Source organism: Oncorhynchus masou, chromosome 15, assembly GCF_036934945.1.
Source record: "Oncorhynchus masou masou isolate Uvic2021 chromosome 15, UVic_Omas_1.1, whole genome shotgun sequence".
In the NCBI taxonomy this organism is placed as follows: domain Eukaryota; kingdom Metazoa; phylum Chordata; class Actinopteri; order Salmoniformes; family Salmonidae; genus Oncorhynchus; species Oncorhynchus masou.
In genome coordinates this window covers 15,790,425-15,803,478 of record NC_088226.1, presented here as the reverse complement: position 1 = coordinate 15,803,478, position 13,054 = coordinate 15,790,425, and the positions used below count along the sequence as shown (strand labels likewise).

Genomic DNA, 13,054 nt, shown 5'->3' with positions numbered 1-13,054 from the left:
ACTTTGATACCCTTGGTCCCCTGAGTTTATCTATCAATCCATAGGATCAGAGGTGGATTGACATTGGGATTAGTATGGAGAGGGCTCGTGTTGTGTGTTTAGTCCATAGACGGATGGGGCGGGCCGACTCACTGTGAGTGAATCAACTAGAGCCTCAGTCTGAACGATGACCCTAATCTGTGTCCATTATGAACATTCCCCCACACCAGTCCCTCCCAGAGCATTACATGGGGGAATACGGAGGTTAAACACACGCTGCCATGTGCTGTTGATCCAGTACTGTAGGCCACCACAATGACCTTTGTGACACAGGAGTTGCATTACATTTTTTCCCAATTAAAATCGTATATTTCATTTGGGAAAATCTTAGAGCATGGATGAACACATCTAATGTTGAAACGACTGTCAAGAAACACAAATCTTATCTGCATGAAGTTTCCCTAAAACAGATGTTGAGTGGTCATAGCCTACACGTGTACCAAGCCAGTGGACGTGCTGGGGTCTTGTCTAGTTGGTCTGAGTGTTAAGTGTGAATGAGGCCATGGGGTAGGGCGACCAGACGTCCCCGATTTCTTGGGACAGTCCCCGATTTTAGTGAGCTGTCCCCAACCAGAGCTGTCCCCAGAAATGTCCCCGATTGGCCCTCAGAAAGAAAAAAGCAACTCTGGAGTTAAATTGAGTCTGATATTTCAATAATCCAACGCTGTATCCAATCAGATTTGCATGTAAAAATGTTGTCTGTCCCTGTACCAAACTAGTTTGCTCCCGTGGCTTCGCCATAGCACTTTTATGAGAATGTTCAGCCAAACATTTGATCACAAACTTGAAAACTACTAGATAGTGATGGATTACCCATCCTAGACTGTGTTAAAATTACTACAAGTACTTGAAAGGACTATAGTGAAAATGAATTAAATATAGTTCCATGACATTGTTTTTATTTATTTTTTTCACACTGCTTTTTCTCTCTCTCTCTCTCTCTCTCTCTCTCTCTCTCTCTCTCTCTCTCTCTCTCTCTCTGTGTGAGAGAGAGTCAGGTCCAGGGCACACTAGGTGTCAGCTATGCAAACGACCCAACCACACAGAGACATTCCTCCATTAAAACAGTGACCTCTCAGAGGTGATCTGTGAGGGGGGCTGTGGAAAGTCGCTGTGCGGTCGGTCGTCATGGAAACAACCCTGCGGTAGTATGCAACCGGTCAGTGTGACCTGCTGCTTGTTAAATCATGTTAGCTGTGCTTCAGGGTAAATTACTCCTATGGGCCTCTGCTAGTTTAGTATACTAACTGTACTGCAGTCTACGTAGTTAGAGTTGATAGCTGTCATTAAAACATAATTGAAGTGATTTGTGTATCAAACCCCTTTAGCAAACACTGGCCTTGAGTGTGTTTGTATACATGCGTGGATGTGTTTAATGCTGTGGGATAATGAGGGTCTCATTAACTATGCCCACCCCATTGTCCCTGGGGCCCCAAAACTAACCACTGCTAGATTGTATCTTCAGTAATACACACACACACACACACACATACTATGCCACTTTGTTTACATACTCATCTCATATGTATATACTGTACTCGATACCATCTACTGTATCTTGCCTATGCTGCTCTGTACCATCACTCATTCATATATCTTTATGTACATATTCTTTATCCCCTTACACTTGTGTATAAGACAGTAGTTTTGGAATTGTTAGTTAGATTACTTGTTGGTTATTACTGCATTGTCGGAACTAGAAGCACAAGCATTTCGCTACACTCGCATTAACATCTGCTAACCATGTGTATGTGACAAATAAAATGTGATTTGATTTGATTTGACACACGCACACACAGCTGTGAAACATCCTCCACTCTCCCCAAACTCCCTTTTGTCGTTCCTGTGACAGTATGTTTGTGTGGTATAGTAACTACACACACCTCTACACTCGCCCACAAACACATAAGTTAGCTCGTACACATGGGTACTTACATTAAATCACACACACACACACACACAAACAAACAAACACAACTCACAGACAGCAGTCCCTTCATGGAGCCCCTCCCAGAGTAGAGTACAGTCAGCACCTTTTAACCTGCACCTCTCTTTAGATGTGAATGTTACTGTGGACTTCACTGCAAACTATCTGAACCAGATGACCCCAGCCTCTGCTCTCCGGATGGGGGCACCAGCCAGACACGATGTCCCATGGAGGGTGGGGGGGCAAGCCAGCCAGCTGCCCCCACAGGAGGCTCTGGCCAAAGGCAAAGGCCAGGGTCAGCCTGTCTGCAGCTGCAGGCTGAGAGAAATAATCTATCAACAACATCTGATGTAAGTGGAGATTGAGCAACAGTTCCTCTGAAGAAAGAGAGCCATCAACAGAAAAAATCATAAAAACGTTGACAGACTATAGGGATTTAACACTTCTCTAAGAGAGAGAGAGAGGGGGTTTCAGAGCAGAAGCAGAGAAGGCAGTTGGACAGGGAGAGGAGAGGGTCATGGGTTCACATCCCAAGATGTTTGAGTGCTGCAGTCGTGCCCTTGTGTCAGAGACTGTACAGTGTAAGTGGTTCAATCAGGCTAAAGCATGGAGACGGTGCCCTGCCAAACCATTAGCTGATGTGAGATAGAGCTCTGTAACAGGGACAGCGGCTCAGGGAGCTGATACCAGACAGGTGAAAGTGAGAGAATACAGGTCGTGCCTTTTTCTCTGCACTCCTTCATCGTTTAGCATTCTTGTCTTCCTCTCACTCTCACTCTCACTCTCTCTGCATCTTTTGAGGCTGAGCCACTGGCCTGGATCTCACACAGCACCAACCAACTCCTACTTTGACCCACTTTCTCCTGGACTAAAATGTAACACACCGCCGACAGGCTGCAGGGCCTAGGAGAAGAACCAGAATTGTCCCGTTCCATCTTTTATGACTACAGGCAAACGGCAGAAAAGAACCAGGCAAGACAGGGAAACAGACTCTACAAACTGAGCAGTGAATAGAAGAAGTGAAGTGAGAAGGACTAAGCAGTCCAAAAGAGAAATCTGTCAGACCAAGACAAACATTAGTCACTTGTATAATCATTAACTAGAGTTCTGTGACTACAACGATATCACAAACCATGGTTGACTTTTATACGGTTTAACTGGCCAGAGTGATAACATTCAGCGACAACGGGACACGTAGTTAAATCGTCCGAAGAAAAAAGTATGAGAAACAGCCGAGAAGGAGACATGACAACACTTTATTCTCAACCATGTGGCAGAAGAAGACAGAGAGGATCCGGCCACAGATCAAGATACAAAAAGAAAGAGAAGTCACACCGCAGTTAAGACTGACGGTCCAACATGGCGAGGTTTGTCCCAGTCTGGTAAACCACAAGTTCCAACCCTGACAATGACCATGATCAACTATAAGTTATATCCCTAAGCTTGGCTGTGAGGTCGAACATCTGTAGCACACGTGCGTAACACGAGAAACTGACGATGCATACACGAAAAAACACTAAACACACAGGTCAGACGCAACACACACGGAATATGATGAACACACACACTCACACGCGTAGGTTAACTGAGGACAAGCTAAACACATACTGACTGTACACACACAGACACTGTGCTACCCAGGTCAAACCAATTCTCTCACTTACCATCTCTACTTGCCGGGGGTCCAGTTGGGTGGGTGCCGAGGACTGCACAGCAAAGTGGATCTTCCTGCTCTCCTTGCACTCGTCCCCAACCTCATCCGACGCAGAGGGATCCATGGCTGTGTCTGTGTCCCAGGGGGGTCTCTCTCTCACCGGGCACCAAGCTCTGCTCCACTAGGCTCCCTGGAGGAAGGTCCCAACGCAACACACTGTACAGCAGTCCTGCTTCTGCTGGGTCTACCTCTCCCTCTCTCTCTATATATATACACACACACCTCTCTCCCACTGTCTCCCTTCAAAAGCTCTCTTTGTTTATCTTTGTCGCTCTCCTCTTTCACTCACGGTCAGCTATTTCTCCTATCCTTTATCTCCCCTGTTCCCTCCCTTCTTCCTCTTTGCCTGTTTCTGTCTGACACTTACTCTTGTTTGACGTTCTAGGTGGTGTGTGTTTATCTCTCTCTCTCCTCCCTCTCTTTCCCTCGCTCACAACCTGTGCAACAAGAGTAATTGAGACACGTCCTTACAGCTGGCAGAGAGAGAGAGAGAGAGAGAGAGAGAGAGAGGGAGGGGGGACAGAGGCAGGGAGGGGGCGGAGGAAGCTAGAGTGAGGGAGGTGAAAAGAGAGGGGGAGGGATGGACCGGAGGGAGGGGAGTTGTGTTTTTGTATATATTTAAGCTAACGTTGATTTGTAATCAGAAAAAAAAGATAATCTCATCCCATCAGCTGAGCCTCTTTTGGCCTCTGTTTGTGAATGAGAGATTTGTGCTCTCAGAGGGAGAGAGGGGGAGGAGAAAGAGAGAGAGAGCAGGGAGGGAGCAAACAGGGAGAAATAGAGACACAACGGGATATAGAGAGTGTAAAGGAAGAAAGAAAGGATGAAAAAGAGAGGTGCCCGAGCAAAACAAGGAATAAATAATGACAGATGCAGAGGAATCAGCATCAGGCATGGAGGCAGAGAGGCATGTGCTATGATTGGCTGGCTAATTGAGTGAACAGTGGTGCTGTGAATATCTGATGGTGACTCGTGGCATGCTGGGTACTCATCTAATGAATTTCCATAAAGAACAAAGATCTTAGGATGCAGGAAGAAGGTTAACAGTCTCATCCCTGTTCTGTTCCACAGAGAGCTGCGAATCAGGCGCCGAGATGGTTCAACAGCGAAGGTGCATAACGATGGGAGGAATTCCGATGTTACGTCATTGTTTTTACCACTGGTCCACAGAGTTCAACGTGCCGGTAAATTGTTTTTTTTTTCAAATTGCCACTGTCTTGGAGCTAGATTTGGGATCATGTATACTGCACAAAAGCCGGTGTACAAAAACAAAAAAAGAGTAACGGAGAGCAATGTACAACACGGCGAACTGAGCAAACAAGGCATTCGTGGTAAGTACATGGGGGCTGCCATCTTTATGCACCTTTGCCACCAAAACAACATCTCGGACACATCAGCATGGGGAGAGCACACGACTTAGAAACAGAACAAATAGTGGAAATATGAACCGCAGAGCAACATGCCTTTACTGTATATACGGTACTGTACATATTCCATTCATTACACAAGGCAGACCGTAAAGTTCTGGCGGTTACAGGCAAGTCTAGAGTTAGAGTGGTGAATGGGCTGGAACATACTGTTCATTAGAGGACTTAGTGTCTGGGGAAGCAGGAACAACAAGACGAGGCTGAAGCTTGGTAAAAGGTCGCAGTCACAGCATGACAACAAAACCAGCTGTTCCAATGCCCAAGAGGAGAAAGGGAAATAGACACACACATAGAGAGAGAGATAAAGAGAGAGAGAGAGAGAGAGAGAGATAAAGAGAGAGAGAGATAAAGAGAGAGAGATAAAGAGAGAGAGATAAAGAGAGGTAGAGAGAGAGATAAAGAGAGGTAGAGAGAGATAGAGAGGTAGAGAGAGAGAGATAAAGAGAGAGAGATAAAGAGAGAGAGAGAGATAGAGAGAGAGAGAGAGATAAAGAGAGGTAGAGAGAGAAGAAAAACGATAAAGGAGGGAGAGGGGGAAGTCCCAGTCAGGCCCAGGGTTATTTGTAGGACCATGCTGCAATTTCACTCGCAAAGGCAGGAGGGGTTTTGGAAAGTGGAGAGTCAAGCTGGGTGGATTTGGCCCCTGGTCAGGGAAGGACTTTGGTTGTATTTGGTTGGGAGTGGGATGAGGGAGACAGCACGGCGGTTGGTGGAGGAGGAGTGCAACTAGGTGACAGGGGGGGGCCAGTCAGAGGAGGAACACTGCCAGCCGTGTTATTCACTATGCCATGCTTACATGTGGGAGGACAGATCGGGAGTTCATCAGTGGGCTTTAGAGCAGCGATTCTCAACTGGTGGTCAAGGGAGGTTTTGAACAGGTCACAGATGTCTGAGTAAAATATAAATATATATACTGAACAAAAATATAAAAACGCAACATGCAATAATTTCAATGATTTTAACTGCATGACAGTTCATATAAGGAAATCAGTCAATTGATATAAATAAATTAGGCCCTAATCTATGGATTTCACATGACTGGGAATACAGATATGCATCTGTTGGTCACAGATACCGTCAAAGAAAGGTAGGGGCGTGGATCAGAAACCGGTCAGTATGTGGTGTGACCACCATTTGCCTCATGCAGCTCGATACATCTCCTTTGCATAGAGTTTATCAGGCTGTTGATTGTGGCCTGTGGAAGGTTGTCCCACTTCTCGTCGATGGCTGAAGTTTAGTAGTTGCTGCCTCTTGGATCCCCCTACGGGTCTTGTCCCAGGGGCTTCAGCCCCGGTAAGCCCCTGCATTACTCCTGCCCTGAGTTTGTTAACGTTCTTCATTAAGAATATCAGAAAACTTGTATTATTGGCCATGAACGAGGTGGGAATGTTGTTCCCATGTCATATAATTGCTACATTTACTATCAATATGGCATTACAAATAGTTTTCCAGACTGTATTTTGGCGATTATTTTTCATGATGCGAATATTGGGTCCAGCTGAGACAACCTGGTTCAATTTGGGTCCCGAGGCAAAAAATGTTGAGAAGCATGGCTTTAGAGGGTTTGGCTTCATCGCCTTCTCTGCACACATCTACCTCCTCTGTTAGCATGTAAGAGTGAAAGAGCCTGGGACCATTCAGCTTAATCTGGGCAGAATTAGAGAATTCAAAAAAACAGAAATCCGCCATAAAACTCCTGGAATTGACCCTGGTAGCTGCAGGGCACACACATAAACACACACATAAACACACACAGAGAGAGAAGACCGCATCTCCTATGACAGACTGGACAAGTATGACACTCTAACCTCTCCTAAAATGGGGCGTCTCTGTCCATGTGACAGCCAATAGGGCAGGGGTTGACAGGGCTTCTCCCCAGAGTTATTACAGCCCCTCCAGAGGCAAGTTCAGCCATGCTCAGCTCAGCTCTGCTCTGGCTCAATGAGCTCAGACTAAGAAGAGTGGAGGTTTGAGAGCTGGTCCCATATAATGACGTAATAGTCAACTATAGAACCTCTGTGGCTGGTCCTGTTAACAGAGAAGATCATACGATGTAAAGAAACGTAGATACCTGCGTACATGGAGGTTGGCAAGGCTATGGAAAAGTAATGGACCATTGAAACTATAATCCACAGCCCCACTCAGTCCGGTCCAAATCCTGCCCCACCCTAATTCCTCATGAGCGCCAGCCAAGTGTTCTGTCGGTAATAAGCTGAAGCACCTGGGGTTTGGACGTCAACAGCAAAGTAAAAAATGCGAAATCATTCATTTCTAAGGATCACAGAGAGGCTTTGTGCCAGGACGGCAGGTGTTCTCATAATTCATAACAGGTCACACAGAAAGAGAGTGTTTATCAGTCCTCACTTAAACTCATCCCTCTGCTCTCCACCTACATTACCTACATCACTGACGCATCACAGCTGGCAAATACTAACTACGTGTTCACATCATACAATGATTCTGGTCATGTGGTCGTTATAGGGTTTGGGAAGGTAGCACTGGACAGGTGAGGCAGCTAGTTCAAATCCACCTGTGTATCTCCTGCCTTGCTCCTGAACTGAGGATGAGACAGACCATTGTTTAGGCACGATCTACTGGCCTGTCTGTCAGTACAGGGATGGCACTGTGTAAACCAGATGAATATGCATACGGTCATGCGTGCAAGTAGAAACACACACACACCATAATGGTATGTGATATGGTGACAATTGAGTACAAGCACCACTATGAGATCACAGACAGACAGACAGACAGACAGACAGATGGACGGACAGACAGATGGAGAAGGGGAGAGCTAGAGAGAGGGAGTGAGAGAGAAGGGGAGAGCTAGAGAGAGGGAGTGAGAGAGAAGGAGTGAGAGGGGAGAGCGAGAGAAGGGGAGAGACAAAGAAGGGGAGAGACAAAGAAGGGAGAGGAAGAGTGTGAAAGGGAGTGAGAGTGAACGAGAGAGAGTGAGACGGAGAGAGAGAGTGAGACGGAGAGTGAGAGAGTGTGAGACAGGGAGAGAGAGAGAGAGACAGAATGAGACAGGGAGAAAGAGAGAGAGCGAGAGAGAGTGAGACAGGGAGAGAGAGAGAGTGAGACAGGGAGAGAGAGAGTGAGCGAGAGAGAGAGAGACAGGGAGAGAGAGAGAGCGAGAGAGAGATAGACAGGGAGAGAGAGAGAGAGAATGAGTGAGAGAGAAAGATCTCAGATCTCAGGGAATTTGACCAAAGTTCTCAATTGGTACAAAATATATAGAGTACTGCACACACTACAACGACTGGACACCTTAATGAGGCAGTGAATGAACTGAGAGAGAAAGCAATTCAAATTGAAATACCTATTAAAATTTGGATAAATAATTGAATGTGTCATTGAACCAATTGCACTTTTTGGCAGCGAGATGTGGCTTCCACTTGCAAAACAAGATTTCACCAAATGGAACAAACACCCCATTTAAATCCTGCATGCAGAGTTCTGTAAGATTCTCCTATATGTCCAGAGGAAAACTACAAACAATGCATGCAGGGCAGAATTAGGCCAATATCCACTAATAATAAAAACTCAAAAAAGAGCAATTAAGTTTTGGAAACATCTAAAATACAGTGACCCCCTCTCATATCATTACCAAGCCCTGCAATACCAAGAGCTGAGCAAAGAAGAGTCCCCTCATCCAGCTGGTCCTGGGGCTGAGTTCACAAACCTGTTCTAACGCACTGAAGCCTCAGGACCAGAACATCAAATCAATCAGAATAAAACAAATTACAACACAATCAAAACAAAACTACATTGCTTATTGGGAAACACAAACACAAGCACAAAGCAAAATGCAGTGCTATCTGGCCCTAAATCGACAATACACCGTGGCTAACTATTTGACCATGGTTACTGATCAAAACTTTAGAAAAAGTACAGGCTCAGTGAGCACAGCCTTGCCATTGAGAAGGGTAGACACAGGAAACCCTGGCTCCCTGTAGAGGAAAGGCTGTGCAACCACTGCACAACAGCAGAACCTGAGACAGAGCTGCATTTTTTGACAAAATGTCCAAAATATATAAATATAAAACTACTAGAGTGTAATTTCCCCAAATTTGAAACACTTATTTCAAGGTTTCAAAGACCTCTCTGATGAGAGTAGGCTGCCCATTCTGTTGGAGAGAGCTGTGGGTTGGCAGCACACTAGTGTCTGACAGACAAATCAACCTGCACATGTCCTCTACTGTATGCTTATTGTTATTTTGGTTATTTTATGGTTATTTTGACCCTTGGTTAATGTTGTTACTGTTGTCCCATTGACACCTTTGATTCTTATTATTTTCATATTGTAAATATCCAAAGTAAGCTTTGGTTATATGTACATTGATAGGTCATGCCAATAAAACAAATTGAATTTTAAAAAATTGAGAGAGAGAGCATGAGAGAGAGAAAGCGAGAGAGAGATAAAGCGAGAGTGAGAGAGAGAAACAAACCCGATTTTGATAAACTCCCAAATATACATCACACCAGCAAGATTTGTGACCTGTTGCCACAAGGGCAACCAGTGAAGAACAAACACCTTTGTAAATACAAGCCATATTTATGTTTATTTATTTTCCCTTTTGTACTTTAACCATTTCCTCATCGTTACAACACTGTATATAGACATAATATGACATTTGTAATGTCTTTATTATTTTGGAATGTCTGTGAGTGTAATGTTTACTGTTCTTTTTTTCAGTTTTGTATATTATCTACTTCACTTGCTTTGGCAATGTTAACATGTTTCCCATGCCAATAAAGCCTCTTGAATTGAATTGAATTGAGAGAGAGAGAGAGAGAGAGAGAGAGAGAGAGAGAGAGAGAGAGAGAGAGAGAGAGAGAGAGAGAGAGAGAGAGAGAGAGAGAGAGAGAGAGAGAGAGAGAGAGCGGGAGACAAAGCAAGAGAGAGACAGAGAGTGCGAGAGAGAGACAGAGAGTGCGAGAGAGAGACAGAGAGAGAGACAGAGAGAGCGAGAGAGAGACAGAGAGAGAGACAGAGAGAGCGAGACAGAGAGAGCGAGAGAGCGAGAGAGAGGCAGAGTGAGAGAGAGAGAGAGCGAGAGAGAGACAGAGAGTGCGAGAGAGAGAGAGAGAGAGAGCGAGACAGAGAGTGCGAGAGAGAGAGAGAGAGAGAGAGAGAGAGAGAGAGAGAGAGAGAGCGAGACAGAGAGAGCGAGAGAGAGAGAGAGAGAGGCAGAGCAAGAGGGAGAGAGAGAGGCAGAGTGAGAGAGAGAGAGAGAGGCAGAGTGAGAGAGAGAGAGAGAAAGAGATTATTGTACCATAAGGACTATTATGATGACAAAGCCAGACACTGAACATACTGAGAAAGTGAGCGCTCTGGCTCTGGCCTGGACCAATATCCATCTGGAATGTGTTAGGACAACAGGCACAACCGAATGATGGGATAATCCCTGGGAGACGGAGAAAGAGGGAGAGCGAGAGGAACAGAATAGGGGAAAAGGGAGAATCACAAAGCACATGTTGACAAGGACCAGGTCCTCTGTGAGAGGTGGATTACAGACGAGGCAGGGGGAAGAAGTGATGAAAAGATCCACGGCAGGAACACTTTGTGTCCAAAGTCCACCATCTACTGGTACAAAAGGAGATGCAGCAATGAAACAAACAGAAACCATGCCAGGATGCAGTGTCACTTAATATCCTACAGATGTCGCTTTTGCCTCATATTTGATCATTTGAATAAACCCCCGACACTGACATCTAGACATGGTACTGTAGCAGGCGGTGGACATTATGACAGAGGAGAGGAGGTGGCTGTGACTAAAGGCAGTGATTTATTTAGCGCTCTCTCTCTCTCGCACTCTCGCTCTCTCCCTCTTTCTGTCCCTCTCTCCTTCTCTTTTTCTCTCTCCCTCTCTCTCTCTCTACCTACCTCTCTCTCCCTCTCCTTCTCACTTTCTCTCTCTCTCTCCTCTTTTTCTCTCTCCCATTCTCTCTCTTTCTCCCTCCCTCCCTCCCTCTACACACCCAAGCCCCTCACACATATCATCAATAATCTATGGGCCCTTGTTTCCACTGCCACAATTAATCCTCTATCGTTACTATAATTAAAAGGCAGAAATCCCATAAGATGGTTCAGCTTGGCCGGGCATGGTCTGGCACAGGAACTGATGAAGAATCCCTGAGCCACGCACACAGTCAGTCAGAGACAGACAGACAGACAGACAGACAGACAGACAGACAGACAGACAGACAGACAGACAGACAGACACGTAAGCAAAGCACAACGTAATGTGAGTACCTTTCGCCACCTCCATACAGACACACATGGACCCACACACAGACAAATGCGGCTGGTATCCACGGCAGCCAGAACCAGGCAGCACAGAGAGAGAGAGAGGTGGAGCTGTCTGATGCTGCAATTAGGACCACACTGTCTTGGTGAGCGGTGAGCGCACAGGGATGAATATTTCAGACTGGAGATCTCTATGGGCACCTATGATGTGTCCTGGCAGACCTACAAACACACAAACACAGACAGAGCTGCCAGGGCTGCCAGGTTTGTTGTATGCCTCTCAACTAGGCTACATTACCATTAGCGTCAAAACTGATACATGAGCTGAACCACAAACTCTGTATTCATAAACTCGCTCTTTTCTCTTCACTTCCTCAGTCTTTTAATGATTTTTAGGAAGCTCCAGTGCACACACACTCTTATGGGCACACAGAAACACACACACACACACGCACGCGCGCGCGCACATAAACACAGATGAGCAGTAGCAGCACTCCCCCTGGTGTGTGTTCATTGTGGATGCTGGCTGCACACAGACCTCCTCCTGCCCCTTCATCCTCGGCCCCATCTCCACTTGATTTATCGCTCTCTAATACCACTGCACTAATTAGTCAAGTAATTAATTAATAGGCATTTGCATTTGTGCATATGCAATTAGGAGGCTGGAGAGAGGAGAGTGCAGATGGGGTCTGGGAGTCTGGCGGGGGAGGGTGTGTGTGTGTGTGTGTGTGTGTGTGTGTGTGTGTGTGTGTGTGTGTGTGTGTGTGTGTGTGTGTGTGTGTGTGTGTGTGTGTGTGTGTGTGTGTGTGTGTGTGAGAGTGAGTGAGTGAGTGCGTGCGTGCGTGCATGGAGGTTGCAGTGTAGGAGTTGCATCACAGACAGAAAAGTGAAATACGTGTAACCTGGTCAGAATCGTGGTAGTGTGGGACGCTGGGAGGTGACAGGTACAGGGGTGTGGCGAAAAGACTTTGACACCCCATGGTAGATAATCTGACAAACCAATACAATGCAGCCAATGAGAGTCACAGTGTTGAAGTACATGTGAGTGTTGCACCTAAAGGACTACAACTAAAGGACTACACTTAAAGGACCACACCTTTATAGAGCAAACACCCATTGAAGTGTCTCTAAATTATAGTATATATTGGGTGGTCGTCAACAGACAATGATAACACCCAGGTGGTTCATAAGCTCGCACCACTGCATTTAACCATGGAAAGGTGACTGGGAATATGGCCGAATACAAACAGTGTAGTTATTCCCTCTGTAAGGCAATCAAACAAGGGAAATGTCAGTACAGAGACAAAGTGGAATTCAACGGCTCAGACACGAGACGTATGTGGCAGGGTCTACAGACAATCACGGACTACAAAAGGAAAACCAACCACGTCGTGGACACCGACGTCTTGCTTCCAGACAAACTAAACACCTCCTTTGCCCGGTTTGAGGACACTGACGCGGCCCGCTACCAAGGACTGTGGGCTCTCCTTCTCCGTGGCCAACGTGAGTACAACATTTAAACGTGTTAACCCTCGCAAGGCAGCCGGCCCAGGCGGAATCCCTAGCTGCGTTCTCAGAGCATGCGCAGATCAGCTGGCTGATGTGTTTATGCACATATTCAATCTCTCCCTATCCCAGTCTGCTGTCCCCCAGTTCAAGATGGCCACCATTGTTCCTGTACCCAGGAAGGCAAA

The 13,054-nt window shown here is 46.0% G+C and overlaps 1 protein-coding gene across 1 annotated transcript in view; it reads right to left on the bottom strand.

The window, feature by feature from the left end:
- The window catches only part of LOC135555740 (protein phosphatase 1 regulatory subunit 1B-like), a 32,379-nt gene extending 28,248 nt beyond the window's left edge, over positions 1–4,131 (bottom strand). Inside the window, exon 1 of the mRNA XM_064988433.1 lies at positions 3,631–4,131. Coding sequence (XP_064844505.1) covers positions 3,631–3,744 — 114 coding nt within the window. The 5' untranslated portion in view covers positions 3,745–4,131. The remainder of the gene's footprint in view (positions 1–3,630) is intronic.
- Positions 4,132–13,054: the final 8,923 nt, after the last annotated feature.